We start from the raw sequence: 16326 nt of genomic DNA on the forward strand, positions 1-16326 counted from the left end.
TTTAACCAAAGTACAATGAAATTCCAGAAGTCTGCGGCTGACTTGAACCACAGAAACATACACATGAGCCACACAGACATTTGTACATAGAGCATTATATTACCAATAATATTTGCAAACATGAGGTCAAGATGGCTAAAAACCCAGCGGAACCGAGCCAGGGGTCATGGCTGGACAGAAGCGGGTGGTGAACGGCCGCCACTATCGCAGGGAAACACCACTCTCCAGAGATTTTGCTTTGCTTTTTTATTTCTTTAACTGAGAAAGTCCTAATTTTCCTGCCCTGGGGATCGAAATTGAGGACAATGGTGAAAACCAACCACACGGAGCTCCCTGTGCATGGAGTGAGCGGCTGGCGACGCGCGGGCGGCATCACCCGCCGAGATGAAGGAGCGCGCAACAGCGCGGATGCCAAAGGGAACCCGGGGGCTGAGCTCTGCTTGAAGGACAAAAGCCCGGCCTAAAAACTATTGGGTTTAACGCTGGAGCAGGGCGAATGTGAAGGGCAGGACCCCCGGCCCGTCCGCCCAGACAGACTGTCCCTGCCCGCTACCACCTGGCCTTAAAGATCACCTGGAAAAGAAAAAGTAGGTATTTATACCCTTGTGCTATGCTGCGGGGTGTCTGGAAAGAGTCTGGATGGGTTTGATCTTGAAAACAAGGAGCTCCCTCCCTTGCCGTGGGCAAGTTTTGGCATTAGTAATTCCAGTCCCATCTACCTTTTCTGGAAGATCACGAATAATCCAGCCTGAACAGAGCTGCAGTATTAGAGGATGTCACACTGGACAGATGAGGGAAGTGATTTTTACTCAAACAATTTAATGTTTTTACATTTTTTTTTTAAAAAAAGAAAAGCTCAGAGGCCTGATTGACAGCAGAATAATAAAAAAAAACAACTGGAAAAGATGCATTAACTCTGCGTTCCGGCCGGGTTTATCCAGGTATTTCCATGGACCTCACCGTGATTACATCGCAGGGTCTCCAAAGGATGAAAAACATACTTAAATTTGTATGCTCTCCTGCAGAGAATCACAGCAAGTAAAAGGGGGAAGAGAGTTGTAGTCCTTCTGCAAACAACCTCCTCTATGGGGCAGAACTGCATGAAAAGGGTATAAATTAATTTTCCTTTTTCAAGTCATCTTTGACACTTACAATATTAAGCCTAGTCCAATGTGAATGCTAGTATAGAGCTAAATTACAGAATACCAATGATCATTATCTGTACCTAACAGGATTTAAAGGCAAATATACTTAGTACATTTAGAAAAAAATGCTATTACCCAAATGCCAGACAGCAGTTAAAACAGAAGCAGCCGTGCAGTTTTTTATGTGGACGGACAGCCTTTAGCACGAGTCGCTATTATCATCTGAGCCTCTAACAGACAACTTCTGATTTGCCTTCTAATTTCTAATCTCAGCTAGGAAATACATTTTTTAAGAGAGATGAGCCTGATCCTTTGCAGTTGGGTACGTACAACAGTCCTCAATGAAACTCAAACCCCAAATTCCTAAAGAGAGAGCACAAGAGATGTTGGGTTTTTTTCTTACATCAAATAACTATCATGCAAGCATACCACGACATTTTTATATTAAGTACTTCAAAGTCAGCTGGTATAATTTAACTAGAAGTGAGCAATCTAATGAAATTAGTATTTCTATGGGGAGGGGACAAAGGTTGTGCCAGTGACAACCACCAGATTACCGAGGGAAAACAGCACAGGGACACCGTGGGGGTCTAATGAATTGTGTTACAGGAGAGTTCACGCACAGCAGCCTCTCAGACCTCAGCACCTCAATCTCGAACACGCAGTTATTTTCTTTGGCAGTCTACACACTTTCATTTAATTTCTTTTGCTGCTCAGAATCAGATGTTCTCACTCTTGAATGAGCAAATCACTTAAAGCTCAGCAATATTGTTGGAGCATTAAAAACTGCTTTTTCTTTTTCATTTTTATCCCCCTACCTATTGCATTGAATTTCCCAGGGTCAGCCCCACCGCTGCACACTCACAGTACCAGACCGTATCATGTTCTTCTAGCCAGACTGAAGTTGCTTCTCTAGTATAAACCAACCACTCTGCTCTTTCAGTTGCCAATCCTTATATTTAAACACTACCCGAAAGCCTTGAGGTGCCTGCAGGTAACCTGTTCTATTGCAAAATCCGATGATTTATCAAAGCACTTACTCTTTGGTACCATGGTCTCATGAACAGAGCTAGAGGAGACCTGGAAAATTGACGAGACCTCTCTCCCCACTCCTTCCCTTTTTGCCCGTTATCAAAACCAAAATATTTTAGGTTTTTCTTGGTAAAAACAAAAGAAAACAGAACACATTAGTTGCTGAGGTGTGCTCCTGGATCTGGCAAACCTGCAAGTCAACTCAGAGGAGGAATTTGAACTGGGGGTGTCACATCACAGGAGAAATATTGATGCCATGCTACCCCGTATTTTGGGCTTGTTTCTCCTCTGGTCAACCAGACTTTGCAGTCTGGACCTAGATGTGCTCACCTGAAAAGTTCAGTGAAAATTCACCCTTCTCCGTCTGGTAACTTTGGTTTTAATTAATCGGTGTTTTCCAGAGGAAACTCATTTGCTCAAAGGCTGAAGATCTATTCGAGATTCAGACCTGGAAACCTTTGATCACCATCTCCAACTAGACTTCTGTCTACCTTGAGCTGTCCAAGTGATCAACATTGGCTTCAATCAAGGAAGGACTCCATGATATTTCTCTCCTCATCACAAACATGACGTTTAATAAATACCTTCTTGGGAGGACTTGATAAAACCTTTTAAAACATCCAAAAAAAAAGATCAATTGATTCTCCACCTCCTGCTGTTTGCCAACATTTTCAAAGGTTCTGGTAGATTACCCAGAAAACAAGACTGATCATAGAATCACAGAATGGTTTGGGTTGGAAGGGACCTTCAAAGACCATGTAGTCCAACCCCCTTTCTTTGCAGGAAGTATATTGCTTTCAACCTACAACCTACAGCACAAACAGAGGTTTCTCCTTCTCAAACTGCCATTCAGAGTTGCTGATCTACAATTCCCAGAGCCCTGTTCAATACTCTAATTAAAAAATAATAATCCAACATTACAATGTTATCTAGTCATGGAGAATACTAAGCTCCTTTTTAACAGCCCTGTTTTTGCTAGTAACTTCAGCATTCCAGTGTCAAGCTCTTTTTACACTGCTAGGTACACCGGTTGCTCTTCCACTTGAATGTACTTTGCTCCAGTATCTCTGCCTCAAACACTCGAGGTTCAGAGGGATGCTCCTTATCGGTACCACCCCCAAGGATGAGGTGACAGACAGGTGGGCTCTCACACATACCCCACGCTCCAGAATGATGCAGTTACTTAAGTAGCATAAGTAGTGCAGAAAATTAACGGTGCCTTCAGTCCTGCGTGCTCAGACCTTCTCCCCAGCCTTCTCTCTGATATATTTAAGACAGCGTTTGCTCCCCAGGGCCCCCAGCTCTTCAAAGCCCCCGCGAAACTGCTGCATTCCCAGATCGCGGGGTCCCTGCTGTACAACATGGCTCTTTCAGTCTGCTCTACAAGAGTTAGACTTCTGTCTTTTGATGGAGTCCTGCTGGACTCCACAAGTCCCTTCCTTTATAACTATTCTACTTCGTAACTTTATTTTACTTAGTAACTGATTTTCACTTGGGCTTTGAAGCTCCTTCATGACAGAGCTCTGCCTAACCTGGATACCTGTAACTTTCCCAGGTATCTATGGGGCTGCCTCGACAAGTCTTAAGGGCTTTTCTTGATCTTTCCCCCTGCAATATTTTATAACACAAGACTCATTTTCAGTCCAGAGCCTTCCACCCTTGAGGATGCTGAACCTGTAATTGTACTGTGGTCACTGATATTTAACGACTCAACAAGAATTGTATCTTGAGCCAGTTCTTACGTTTTAGTCCTAAATCAAGGCTAACTCTATACCAGGCTGTTACAAGAAATGATCCTTTAAGTAAATCAAGATGTCTGTTCACCAAAATGTTAGCCAGCTCCTTCCCAAACAATCCGGCTAGATAACATGGACATAAATGAATTTATTTTATCTTAGAGGTTTATGAAGACACATGAGCCTGGTTTTCTCCTAAGCCCCATGATATCCATAAACCTTCTTGTCTGGAATAGAAAATTTCCTAATACCTCCATGTCATTAAAATATGGGATTTATATCCAACATAAATTTGGCCACGTGGTCATCACTACTCCAATCTCCTCTCAGATTTTAGGGCAGCTTTTTATATCTAGTGTTCCTTCACACCTTTATGACCCAGCATGCCCATTCAGTATAGTTCGATGGCAAGCAATGCAGTAGCTTACTGATTTTCATTACCCCCGCTAAGTTTCAATCAAACCAACTACACCAGGGTCTTTTTACACTGCTGAGAAGCCTACAACAACTCTTTTTGTTCCATGTTTCCACACCGGTATACAGACATCTTTCTTGTTTGGACCCACAACCAAACCCTCTGTCACCCAAACCTCCCAGAGCTACTTTCCCAGCAACTGCAGGCAACTCCAGCAGAGAGAACCACTCCTCAGCCAAGGCTTCAGTACTAAAATACAAGCCATCCCTTTAATCCTGTCCAGTTGCACGTCAAGTTTCCACATGTAAAAAGCAAGGCAGGCAGTGCTGAGGTGAGGACGGACCACAACCATGTGCAGATGATCTAATGTCATCTCTTCTCCACCAGCTCAGCAACTTTGGCCTCAAGACACTTTCTGGAGCTTGCGGTGCCTCCCCTTGTCACACTGTATAGTATTTTATCAGAAGATCATCACTCGTCAAGTGTGTCCTCTCTGCACTCGTGCGTGCAGTTCCCAGTGCAATTAAGCCAATGTTCTTCAATTCCCATAATTAAGCTTAGAATTTTTAGCTTTATGACCATATAAAGTCCATCCTTAAACTAAAAATAGACAGACAGTTAAAGGATTCTTTTTTAAATTACTTTAAACCACCAATTAGATACTTGCATTAGACAAGATAAGTTTCACATGGCCTGGCAGAAGCCTGCAAGGACTCATTTACCACGACTTTTATTGACAGTTGCAGCTCAGAAGCCAAGTTTTGATTGAATGAGCCTCTGAACACAGTAATGTCAGAAGACCCATCCACGAACCACACTGTTTGCAGACATGAAAGCAGAGATGACAATGACATGAATTTGCAGTGCTTAGTTCAGAATTATTAATGCCAGCAAATAATTCAAAGCTTCTATTCCCTGTTTCACTCACAGACTTGCCTCGTTGCCCTTCAGCAGCTCCAGGCAACGGTGATCCTACTGTCACCTATTATTTAAATTAAATAATATTTTTAATAAAAATAAATTTTGACGCCATTTACAACTCTGTACCTGACAAGACACCGGCTTCTTTGCTTCACCTCTGGTGCTGCTCACATAATGTTTTTCTTAAATTGACCTGCCCACACAGCTCCTGATAAGCCAATGCTGCATTGCCAGCTCTCCTCAGCATCACTTGAGTGGGAGGTTTAAATACCAGATTTCACAAAATCCTTTATCCACTCTCCCTGGCCCCGGCACTTCTTGAAGCATTGACAGATCATCAAGCCTTCACAGCTCGCCTAGAAGGAGAGAAGCTGGACCTACTGCTACCAGAGTGACGCAGGAGAAGAAGGGAAGAGAAAGAGGAGAGAGGAGGGGAGGAGGGGAGAAGGGGAGGAGGGGAGAAGGGGAAGGGGAAGGGGAAGGGGGAAGGGGAAAGGGAAAGGGAAAGGGAAGGGGAAAGAGAAGGAGGGGAGAGGAGAGGAGAGGAGAGGAGAGGAGAGGAGAGGAGAGGAGAGGAGAGGAGAGGAGAGGAGAGGAGAGGAGAGGAGAAGGGAAGGGAAGGGAAGGGAAAGGAAGGGAAGGGAAGGGAAGGGAAGGGAAGGGAAGGGAAGGGAAGGGAAGGGAAGGGAAGGGAAGGGAAGGGAAGGGAAGGGAAGGGAAGGGAAGGGAAGGGAAGGGAAGGGAAGGGAAGGGAAGGGAAGGGAAGGGAAGGGAAGGGAAAGAAGAGAAGAGAGAGAAGAGAAGAGAAGAGAAGAGAAGAGAAGAGAAGAGAAGAGAGAATAGGGAAGAGGGAAGGCATCGAAAGCTTCTGACCCTGGGGTGAGCCTTGAGGAGTGTGGACCAGCCGACACCAGCGTGCTGATGCACACTCCCAAGGAGCTGCTGCTTTGAGCTCTTCTGCCTGTACTAAATGATCGAGCAAAAGGCAAGCCCAGGAAAAGCAAGTTCCAAACTTCAGGAGACTAGAGGCAATAAAGCCAGCTTGCATTGCACTCACAAACTACTGTGCAACTGGGACAGAGCATGGATAAATGAAACGTATTCCCTAGTGAGACACTACAGCAAGCCCAACATGGGGGACAGACACTCAATGCAATGCAGCTAACCTTCAAACGACAGCAGTGCTCCGAGATGTCCCATCCAGACAGGTCCCTCCCACGGAGCACAAACGCTGGCCTGCACTCTGGCACACAACAGCACAGCTTCCTACCCAGAGCTGGGAGAACAAACCCACTCCAGTCTTTGCCCGGGGCTAAAATACCAGCTGGAGGGCACTGCACGTGTGATGAGCGCTCAGCCAATTGAGCTCGACTCGCACATCAAGACGTTCACCGGCAACAGAAAAAAGTGCCACTGCTCATTTTGTCCACCCTCCACTCCCAGCAATATAAATCACCCAGGCATGTATCTTACATAGACTCAGCCTCCTCCAGCCCCTGTGCGAAGCCGGCAAGTCCACCTCAGCACCAGCCGCACCAGCACAGCTGATGACACAGAGGAGCTGAAAACACTCCAGTGGGGTCAGCCCCACGGCTCCTGTGTCCTCACATCCCAGCTCCAAGGCCTCCTCTGCCTGTGCCTGCTCTAGAGCAACTGCGCATTGGTCCAGATCATTATGGGATGTCTCTGAGAGGTCGCCAAGAGCCCAGGCTCAGCTCCCAGACCTTCCTGCAAGCATGACAGTACCACCTCACAGTCACAGCCACTGATGGGCATCAGCAAGACGTGATCTCTTTCACCAAAAGTCACCCGTGGGGGCTGCTGCACAGTCTCTGCACCATGTCCAGTGAGAAATCCAAACCCACTGGGGTCAGCATGGTCATGGGGATTCAGATGACATTTGCAAGACACCTTTAAGAGCAGATTTCCAGAGAAACCAACATGTCGATCAGGATGGCATTTCAACATGTAGAGGTTTTTCCGTGAAAAGCTGCCAAAATATCTCCAAGGCATGCACTTTGGCTTCCCAATGGCGGGCAGTGGATCAGCCCCAACAGCCGCCTCCCTCCAAGGTCTCGCTCACCAAGAGGGGCACGTCCTACCACGCTGCAGATGTAACTCCACACCTCTCACCTCTCCGATCGGAGGCAGAAAGAATGAAGCTTTTCTTCACTTCCTGCATATTTCAAGATAGTGTTTCAAGAAAAAAAACCCTTCTGCGCCACAGACAGGAAGGCTCAGCGCAAACTCACACTGCCAGTGTTCCTGCCAGTCCTCTTTTCAGTTCAGTCTCCTATGGGGCCTAAGCCTAAGAAAAGGCTAAGGTATGTATTTTTGCAAAGCTAATGTTAGGATGGACAATAAACCAAGTGATGACCAGCAAAGCCAAGGAATTCTCTGAGTTAAGACCAAGTTACCTGCTGGGGAGGTGCAGAAGATGCCCGCTCAAAGCAAGCGGTCTCCCAGCTGACGGCTGATCCAGACGTACGTCTCACGAACCTGAGCCTCAAGACAATTAGGTGCAAACACAGCAAGCTCAACAAGCTCAACAGCAAAGGAGTCACTACTCAGGACCTGATGGTCACATTATCTGTGTTTTGGGGATTTTACTCTCCGTGAGCTCTAGCTTGGTCTGACAAACCTAATGCCCACCGGTTGTCTTTTGGCTTAGTTAATGCCCACAACTTGTCTTGGCTAATTTAAACCCAAACCGCATCAGGTCATGCGCTCCATGATAAAGCCAAGGTACGCGGCACGGGGACAGCAGAGCACTTTGCTCCAGAAGCGCACACCCAACCTGAGCTGCAAAGCTGTCACGGATAGTCCTGGGGACATCCAGCGTTGGGTCCTGGTCACCCAAAATGAGACAATACCCACATGCAGGCAAAACGTAGAGCCAGCCTAAGCAGGGCCACGTCCTGCCTGGACGCGGTGCCTTCCAGAGCAAAAGGCTCAGGACCAGATCCCCTCTCCAGGCCAAGAAGCGCCAGCAGCGTTGATCCGCAGATGGATATCCAGCCATTCGCTCCATCTTGTTTTAACCAGTCAACACTCAAAAGACAGATACTGGGACCAGAAGTCCTCTATCTTTTTTCACCTAATCCAGCTGACATTATTCTGTGAAAACATGCCTCACTCCTCGCTGCATGAATTCAACTGTCCCTCTTCTGTGATATTTTGCCTCAAACAGGCTATGCAACTGTTTGCTACTTTTACAGAGGCAGGCGTGACGTGCTCTGCCTCTCCCATAAAACATGACGGCTCGTCTGGCTTCAGCCACATACAGACACCAAATTGCAGAGATGGCCCAGATGCACCTTGGCCATCCACCTCTGCCAGCCCTGAAAGCCTTTTCCCACCCTCCAGGTGGATTATTGGCACCCACTCGAGTCCGCGAGCTCAGGAAGCGTCGTCATTATCGACAACGGCATGAAAGACGCCTGCAAACCGAGGCGCCCTTTATGCCATCCAAACTGCAGTAAAATATCCAGTATACATTGGAGGAGTAACTCTGTGAACCTCTAAAAATGGATGATTTGGTGTTTATTTCCCTCTGCTGTCTACAGCTGCCCAGATCCACATCAACGACAAGCAATGCATGGCCCCGTAAAGCCTCATGGCCTGCCTGCACTCGCAAGAAGAGGGATGCATCACGAACCCCTATATAAGCTGACTTTTCCCTAGACACTGCTAAAACACAGTCCCACCAGGAAACTGAAACGCTTTGAAAAGATAAAATATAAAAAAAGAAGGATAGGCAGGCTAAGAGAAACTCCCAGCTCTGCAGAGGAGAGGAGAGGAGCATCCTCCCTATGCCATCAGTCATCTCAACCTGAAAGAGGTCACTTATGAGAACCAGAAATAAAAAGCCATGAACTTCAGGTCCAAAGATAAGGTTCTAGTTAAAACAGGTGTTTAAAAAAGGGTTATCTTTTTGAAAGTCTGTTTAGATTAACCTTAACTAGCTTTAACCTATATATATATATACATATCTCCTCGCCACGTTTGCAACCCACGCACAATGTTTTGTGGTGCCAGCGAGCTAAATCATGTGCAAGAGAGCAGAGTAAAAGGAACCACAGGCTTGAGAAAAAGAGCTCTGGGCTGAAATTATCTTTCATTGTTGCAAGTGGTACAGGAGATGGCAACAGCAGAAGGAATCAAGAATAAAAATGGAACTCGCTTGTTTACCTCGTCGGTTTTGTCAAAACGTTTTGACAACGCTTTGCATGCAGCCCGCTCCTCTGTTCTGCTACCCAAAATTCAGATCCTTTCACCTATCATCACACGTGAGAGAACAGAGACAAGAAAACGCAAACTTTTAGGGAAAGAAGCGCATGTGCAAAAAGTACAAAGCTCGGCACGAGAACCTAAAACTACGCTGGATTCCTCCTCCAAAGAGTCCAACCACCAACACGAACAGTCACCCTTCAATTACACAAGTCGACAAGCCAGTAAGGGAGGATAGTAAGAAAATAATAGGAAAGTTAGGGTAAGCCTGACAAAAAGCAAGGTGGGAAGGAAATTAAAATAAAAGGTGCCAAGCAGGATTTAAAATTTGCAATTAAAAAGATACTGACAGTGTTGTTTTAACAGAGAAACTCTCCAGCACTTAAAGCAGAGCCCTCCCTCTCAAAAAGCAATCCAAGCCGCTAAGAAGCAGCAGGTTTTCGAATACGCGAATTGCACGGTTGTGGGAGAATTTGCTTTCCCTGCTGTCTTTCCAAGTCACCTAAGAGAGACACGTTTTCTACTCTCGGACTAGCAAAACCCAGAAATCGGTCAGTTCTAGTTATAGAGTTTTTGTGTTTCATGGGAGTCCCCCGAAATGTAAACCTGTTTTAGCATTCTTGTACATTAATGTCAGGATTCTCCACTTCTGGCTCCCACAGCTTCTGCCACAGACAAGTCAATCAGATTTGGTATATGCCCTGGACCGGGAAATGGGAGGTCTGGGTTTAAAGCAAACAAACAAAAAAATTCATTATGCCAGTGCTCTGCAAGGTGTTGGATCCAAACTCAGTGGATCTGCTCAAGTCTTTAAAACGCTTGGTAATTTTACTAAAAACAAAGAAACGAACCAAAAAGTTTAGCCTGCTGAACTTAGAGAAAAGCAAGGGCAGACCTTTGGGGGAGACAAAGTGTGCAGGTGCAAAAACGTAACGTGCCGTGGTTCACCACCTCACAAGAAATCAAAGCTTTGCCTTGTCGGGTTTGGGGTTTAAGTGCCAGGGAAATGTGCTTCCCAAAGGGCGGCTTTAGAGTTTACGGGCACAAGCATGAAGTGAAGACATGCCAAAGACGTCAGGTTTTTGTAAACCCTTCTCCAAAAAGTGCAGGTGTTTTTTAGTAAAAATGCATATCTACCAAATCTCCACTGACCAGGGGCCACTTGCACATGGGATGTCACATCAATGTGCAGCGTCAATGCTGATCTTTTTGCCTTTTCCTTCCACCCACCTCCCCAATTTTTTTTCCTTGGGAGACATACAACGCCACTGCATTAGAACGTACAAGAAATGAAAACAGTGAGTACGACTGATATACATCCATTGACTTTTTATTACAAATGTAGTTGATCACTTGGCTTCAAAAAGTTTAAATCAACCCCTATTTTCTGTACGTCAGTACAAAGCAAAATCTATTTTACAAATTAAATACCTAAAAATTTGACAAAAATATTAAAGTTTGATGGAAAAAACAGTTATAAAAATCTTAAATCCCCTTTTCAGAAGGTAAGAGATAACATCCCCTCCCCAACCCCACAGTCCTGTTATACAATATTAATAGTCATTTTTTTAGAATAGGTAGGTATGTTATATCTCGCTGTTAGCATACAAGTCACTCTAATAGCTTTATCTGTATATACTCCAGTTAGTGCATGAATGCCATCTGATTGAATATAATCAACTATCTTTAACTGATCCCTAATTTACATTTCATAGCTTGCATAGTTTGAAGGGACAAAGGTTATACTACAGCTAATCGTAAGAAAAGGTGGTTACAGTGCTATTTTTAAAGGCAACAAAGTAATTGCTCCCTCCCCCCCCACTTCCAAAAACAAAAGAGTTACGGGTGGGCTCTGAGCAGGGGTTCAAATCACGGGCAGCACTCGCTAGACGGGATGGTCTGTGCCTCGCCGGGCGGCCCCTCCGCGCTACGCCAGCCCGGGCTGCCAACCCCCCTGCGAGGGACGTGCCACAAAGTGACACTGTCAAGTTGCGTTGTTCAGTTCTTTTTGCTTTCTTTTTTAAACGGAATTTTTCCATAAAGTTCTCTGCGCATCCCGTGCGAGTCTGGGACCAGCCAGTGCCCCCGCGGCATCGCGGTGGGACCACAAAGAGGCATCGACGGCCAATCATTCCATTTCTTTTTATTATTTAACTTCTCTAGAGTAATTTTACCTTTTTAAAAAAATAATTAATAATAAAGACTTTGAATTTGGAGAACAGTTCTCTTGTCTCTCACCCTTCTCTTAAAGGGTGGTTGTATTTCAATGGTAAATAACTTGACAGTGTCCCTTTAACTCAAAAATAAAATAATGTCAGTATTGCAATGAATTTCAAGTTTTCTTGCACGTAGTCATTATAAAGTAGCTTTTATCATGCTTTTGGACCTAATCTACAAGACATTTAAAAGCATATAATCAAGGAAAATATAAGGCATACTTCTCAGGAATTAGATATCTTGGCACATTTGAGCATACTGTCTTTTTTAAAACAACACATATGGTCAAATATACCTTTCTTCTAACATAAACTGGGTTTTCTGTACTTTGTTTTAAATACTGAGATATTAGAGCTTGGTAAAGTACCGGGCACCTCTGGGGAAAAAAAAATAATTCAAAAAAATCAAAACAAAACCAAAACCAGAAGTGAAATCCCATGAACCTTTACAGTCATTTTAGTCTTTCATTACCATCATTCATAAAGTCCGAGAACATACACAACGTGCGTTAAGAGAAGAAAACAAAATAACAACAACAACGAAAAAAAAAACCAACAACAAAAACACGCGGAAGAAACCCCAAAACGAGACAAAAACTGACCACAACTTCTCAAGACACTGTTCACCGCGCCGCCAGCGCCTGCGACGGGCTCTACTGGTTTGACTGGGACCGCGCGGCCCGTGCGCTCCTGGATCGGCCGGATCCCGGGAGCCCCCGGGCAGCGCCTGCGGGACGGCGACGCTCCCGGCGCTGGGACGGACGCGCTCCCGGCGCTGGGACGGACGGACACGCTGCCGCACGCCCGCCGCCTCCTGCTACTTATTGCTGGGAAGACAAGGCAGCAGCCCGGAGCTACCAGAGCGCGTCCGTCAGCAGCGCCACAACTTTCGGGAGGGCAGTGAACAGCAGGACCGAGACAATCGATCAAGTAGCAAAAAAACCAAAGCAATTAATTTCCTAACTACGTCTAGCAGCATGGAGAATGCAGTCCCACACACATCACAGTTGAAGTACAATAATCGATGGGACTGCCCATCCAGACCCTCCGATTCAAAAGCAGGTTATCAGACACATGTTTACATGCAATTGAGAACCATTTCAAATGTCACATTACGCACTCCGAAAGCTTATTTTACTACTGGGAAATACGAAAGTGCACATTAAAGCAATTTTTAACATTTCCAGTGATTGTTTAAAAGAAACAGAAACACCTCACTACCGGCATCTAATATTTAACTTTCTGTGAACACTAACAGCAAACTTCTTTAAAGGGAAATAAATGCATGGTACAATGGAAACAGCTTGTTTTGACACTTACAGTACATCTCGAAAACAAAAAATAAGTCAAAAATGATAATTTCAAATGGAAATAAAAAGACAGCAGGAAATAAAAATTCTTGAAAACAAAGTTTGGTTTTTTTTTCCCCACCCTTCCGAAACTCCATCCTCGACCATGGGTAAAGAAGCGCAGCCAGGTCTACCAGACGGCCAACTCCGCCAAGAGTGTTCAAAATGATTGCAACCCAAAAGAACTTCCGAGTGGAACAAGATCCTAGTTTCTCTGAAACACTGTCTACTGAATTCTGGCCAAGAAAATAAAAAGTTTTGTTTTCACTGTTTAAGGCATCTTTTTTTTTTTTTTATAACGTTTTCTCTTCACTCGCAATGATGATAGTCATGCAGCAGTTTAATGATAAAAATATATTAATATTTTACTATACAGCAGCAAGAAGTTAGTCAATTAAAAGCACACCGACTTTTTTTTAAAAGAAAAAAAAAAAAACGAAACAAAACGAAACAACAAAAAACAACCTGTAAAAGTCTATTATTATTCTTATTATTATTACAGACAATTTCAATTTGGAGAACACACCTGGACAGATTAGTGTTCTGACAAATCTGCGTTTCCCTACCCTAGGCTTCGACCAGAGCCCGCGAGCGCGCACACCGGCGAGAAGGCTGGGACGGGAGGGAAGGGCACGGCTGTCACCAGGTATGTAGCCAGTAAGAACTAGCACCACAGCTACATGGAAATCCGTTACAGACACACACCGGGCTTGGATTTCACTCTTAACCGAAACTCCGAACCCCATGGCTCAGTAGGATCCCTCTGCATCGCACCATCGCACTGATTTCCAACAGGCCTGCAGAAGTTAACGGCACTGGCAGGGACCAAAGCATCGGCTCGGACCTCTCAGGAGTTGAGGAGACAGCGCTACTGCCAGTGGCAACACGGAAAGACTCACTACCTGCTGTCCAAAACCAGGTTGACTGGAAACCGCTGCACGTCAGGATAAGTACTTTAAGTACACAGAATAAAAAAAATATATTATGAACAATACAAGTACATCTCATATACACAATAATTACAATACGCCTACTCAGTTGTAAACCAAACAGGTGCAGAAAAAAATATTACGGGAGGAAATGCTTCCTTTTTTTTTTTTTCTCTCTCTCTTTTTTCTTTTTTTTTCTTTTCATTTTTTTTTTTCTTTTTTTTACTATTTGAATAACTTTGGTTCAAACGTAAAAATCACAAGTTAGCAAATTTCATTTAAATGCCTTTTTTAATAATTTTTCTTCATGTTCACAGAAGTTTCACTGACCATTTTTATATGTTTAAGGTCCAGATGCAATGCATATTGTATAAAAGAGAGCACTTATTGTTTACCTTGCATGAATTAAACCTACGTACCTTTTAACTCTACAAACTTCTGCATAACATTTAGACAAAGCTCAGACACACAGCATGCCTAGCCCTCATATATATATACACATCTCTAATCACAGGTATATAGGGTGTCAAATATACTATAGTAACCTCCATGTAAGGTTCAAAATTTGGTAACAAAATGAGAAGAAAAAACTAAAAATATTATTTTACGTGTTCTAAAATATCTCTTTTTTTTTTGTGCTAAAGTCAAATGTTAGCTCAACATGAAAAGGACTTTTTTATATAATTCAGCAATATTATAATCTTGACCATTTTTGCAAACACTTTTAATAATAATAGCTTAAACGTGTACAAAAGTTCTCGGTTAATTAGGGAAATAAACACTCAGTTCTTTATATTTTTAATCAAGTAGGAAACACAGTTCATATATAATGTTATTACTTTTTTTGACTTTTTTTTTTGTGTGTTTTGTTTTTTTTTTGTTTTGTTTTGTTTTAGCAGCTGCTTACTGTTTGATAGGTGGGTAAAGTGGAGGAACATCCAGCGATGGGTGGCGGTTCGAAGGCGCTGCTGCCGGGCGGCGGGGGGGCGCCGGGCGGGCGGCGCGGCCGGGGGGGGCGCCGGGCAGCGGGGAGGGCATCTCGCCGCGCCCCCCCCGCCCCGCCGCCCGCCCTCCCTCCCGCCGGCGGCGGGGCCAGTCCGCGTCCCGGGGGGCGGGCGGTCAGTCCTCCTCGGGCTCCTCGGCCTGCAGCAGGGCGCCGGGCGGCCCGGCGGCGGCGGCGGCGGCCTCGGCCTCGGGGGGCGGCTCGGCCCCGGCGCCCGCGGGGGGGGCGGCGGCGGCGGCGGCGCGCTTGTCCCGCTGCTTCTCCTGGATCTTCTTCATCTCGTCCGAGTACTTGCAGAAGGTGTGGCCGAACTTGGCCCAGACCTTGTAGGGGACGGTGATGGAGTTGCGGTAGGTGGGCTTCACCTCGCTCACCCGCATGAAGACGCCGTACTTGTTGGAGCCCACGTCGAAGAAGAAGCGCTTGTTGTCCACAGTCAAGGAGGTGCCCTCGGGCAGCTCGGCCGGCTCCTCCTCCACCCCGTAGTCGTCGATGAGCTTGGCCAGGGCGTCGCGGAACTCGATCAGGCCCTGGGCCGGCAGGGCGATGGTCTGGCCCTGCGTGGAGCCCAGTCCCGGACCGCGGTTGACGGTCTGGCGGACGCGGAGGAAGCGCCCGCGCTGGTTCTCCTTCAGATCCATGTAGTACTTGCGGTTCTCCCGCACCAGGAACTCGCTCTTGAGCGCCCGCCGGGGCTCGTCGGCCGCCTGCGCCAGCTCGGGGGGCTGGCTGGGCCCCAGCTGCGCGTAGTGCTCGATGAAGTCGCCCAGGTAGTCGCGGAACTCGACGGCCACCGACATGGAGAGGGTCAGGCGGCTCTTGTTGCCGCCCGCCCCCACCTCGGCGATCTTGAGGAAGCGGCCCTTGGCGTTCTGCTTGACGTCCAGGTAGAAGCGCTTGTTCTGGATGTCCACCCGCTTGGAGGCCAGCTCCTGCGTCTCATGCTGCAGGCCGCCGCCCGGGCCGCCGCCGCCGCCGCCGCCGCCGCCCGAGCCCGGCCCCCCGGCGCCCGCCGCGCCCCCGCCGCCGCCGCCCTGCTCGCTGCCGCTGTCTCTGTCCGCCATGATGCCGCCGCCCGCCGCCGCCGCCGCCGCTCGGCCTCCGCCGCCGCCGCTTCTCGCCCGGCGCCCCCCCCTGCGCCGCCGCCCGCGCCGCCTCCTCCTCGGCCGCCGCCGCCTCCTCCTCGGCCGCCCCCGGCCGCCGCCGCCGCCGCCGCCGCTCCGCCCGCCGCCGCCGCCGCTGCTGCAACAGCCCCCGCGGCCACCAGCCGGCCGCTCTCGCGAGATCTGCGGGAGCGAAGAGAGGGCGCGGGAAAGGCGGCAGAGAGCGGCCCCCGACGCCGGCCGCCCC

At 46.9% G+C, this 16326-nt stretch overlaps 1 protein-coding gene across 1 annotated transcript; it reads right to left on the minus strand.

Moving 5' to 3' along the window:
- Window positions 1-13044: 13044 nt before the first annotated feature.
- Window positions 13045-16040, minus strand: PURA (purine rich element binding protein A; the record flags this gene model as incomplete). Its single annotated transcript, XM_080353615.1, has 1 exon — window positions 13045-16040. The coding sequence occupies one exon, from the start codon at window positions 16038-16040 to the stop codon at window positions 15093-15095; it is 948 nt and encodes a 315-aa protein (XP_080209741.1). The 3' UTR covers window positions 13045-15092.
- Between the last annotated feature and the right edge of the window lie 286 nt (window positions 16041-16326).

Source organism: Nesoenas mayeri (genome assembly GCF_963082525.1).
Source record: "Nesoenas mayeri genome assembly, chromosome: 14".
Classification (NCBI taxonomy): domain Eukaryota; kingdom Metazoa; phylum Chordata; class Aves; order Columbiformes; family Columbidae; genus Nesoenas; species Nesoenas mayeri.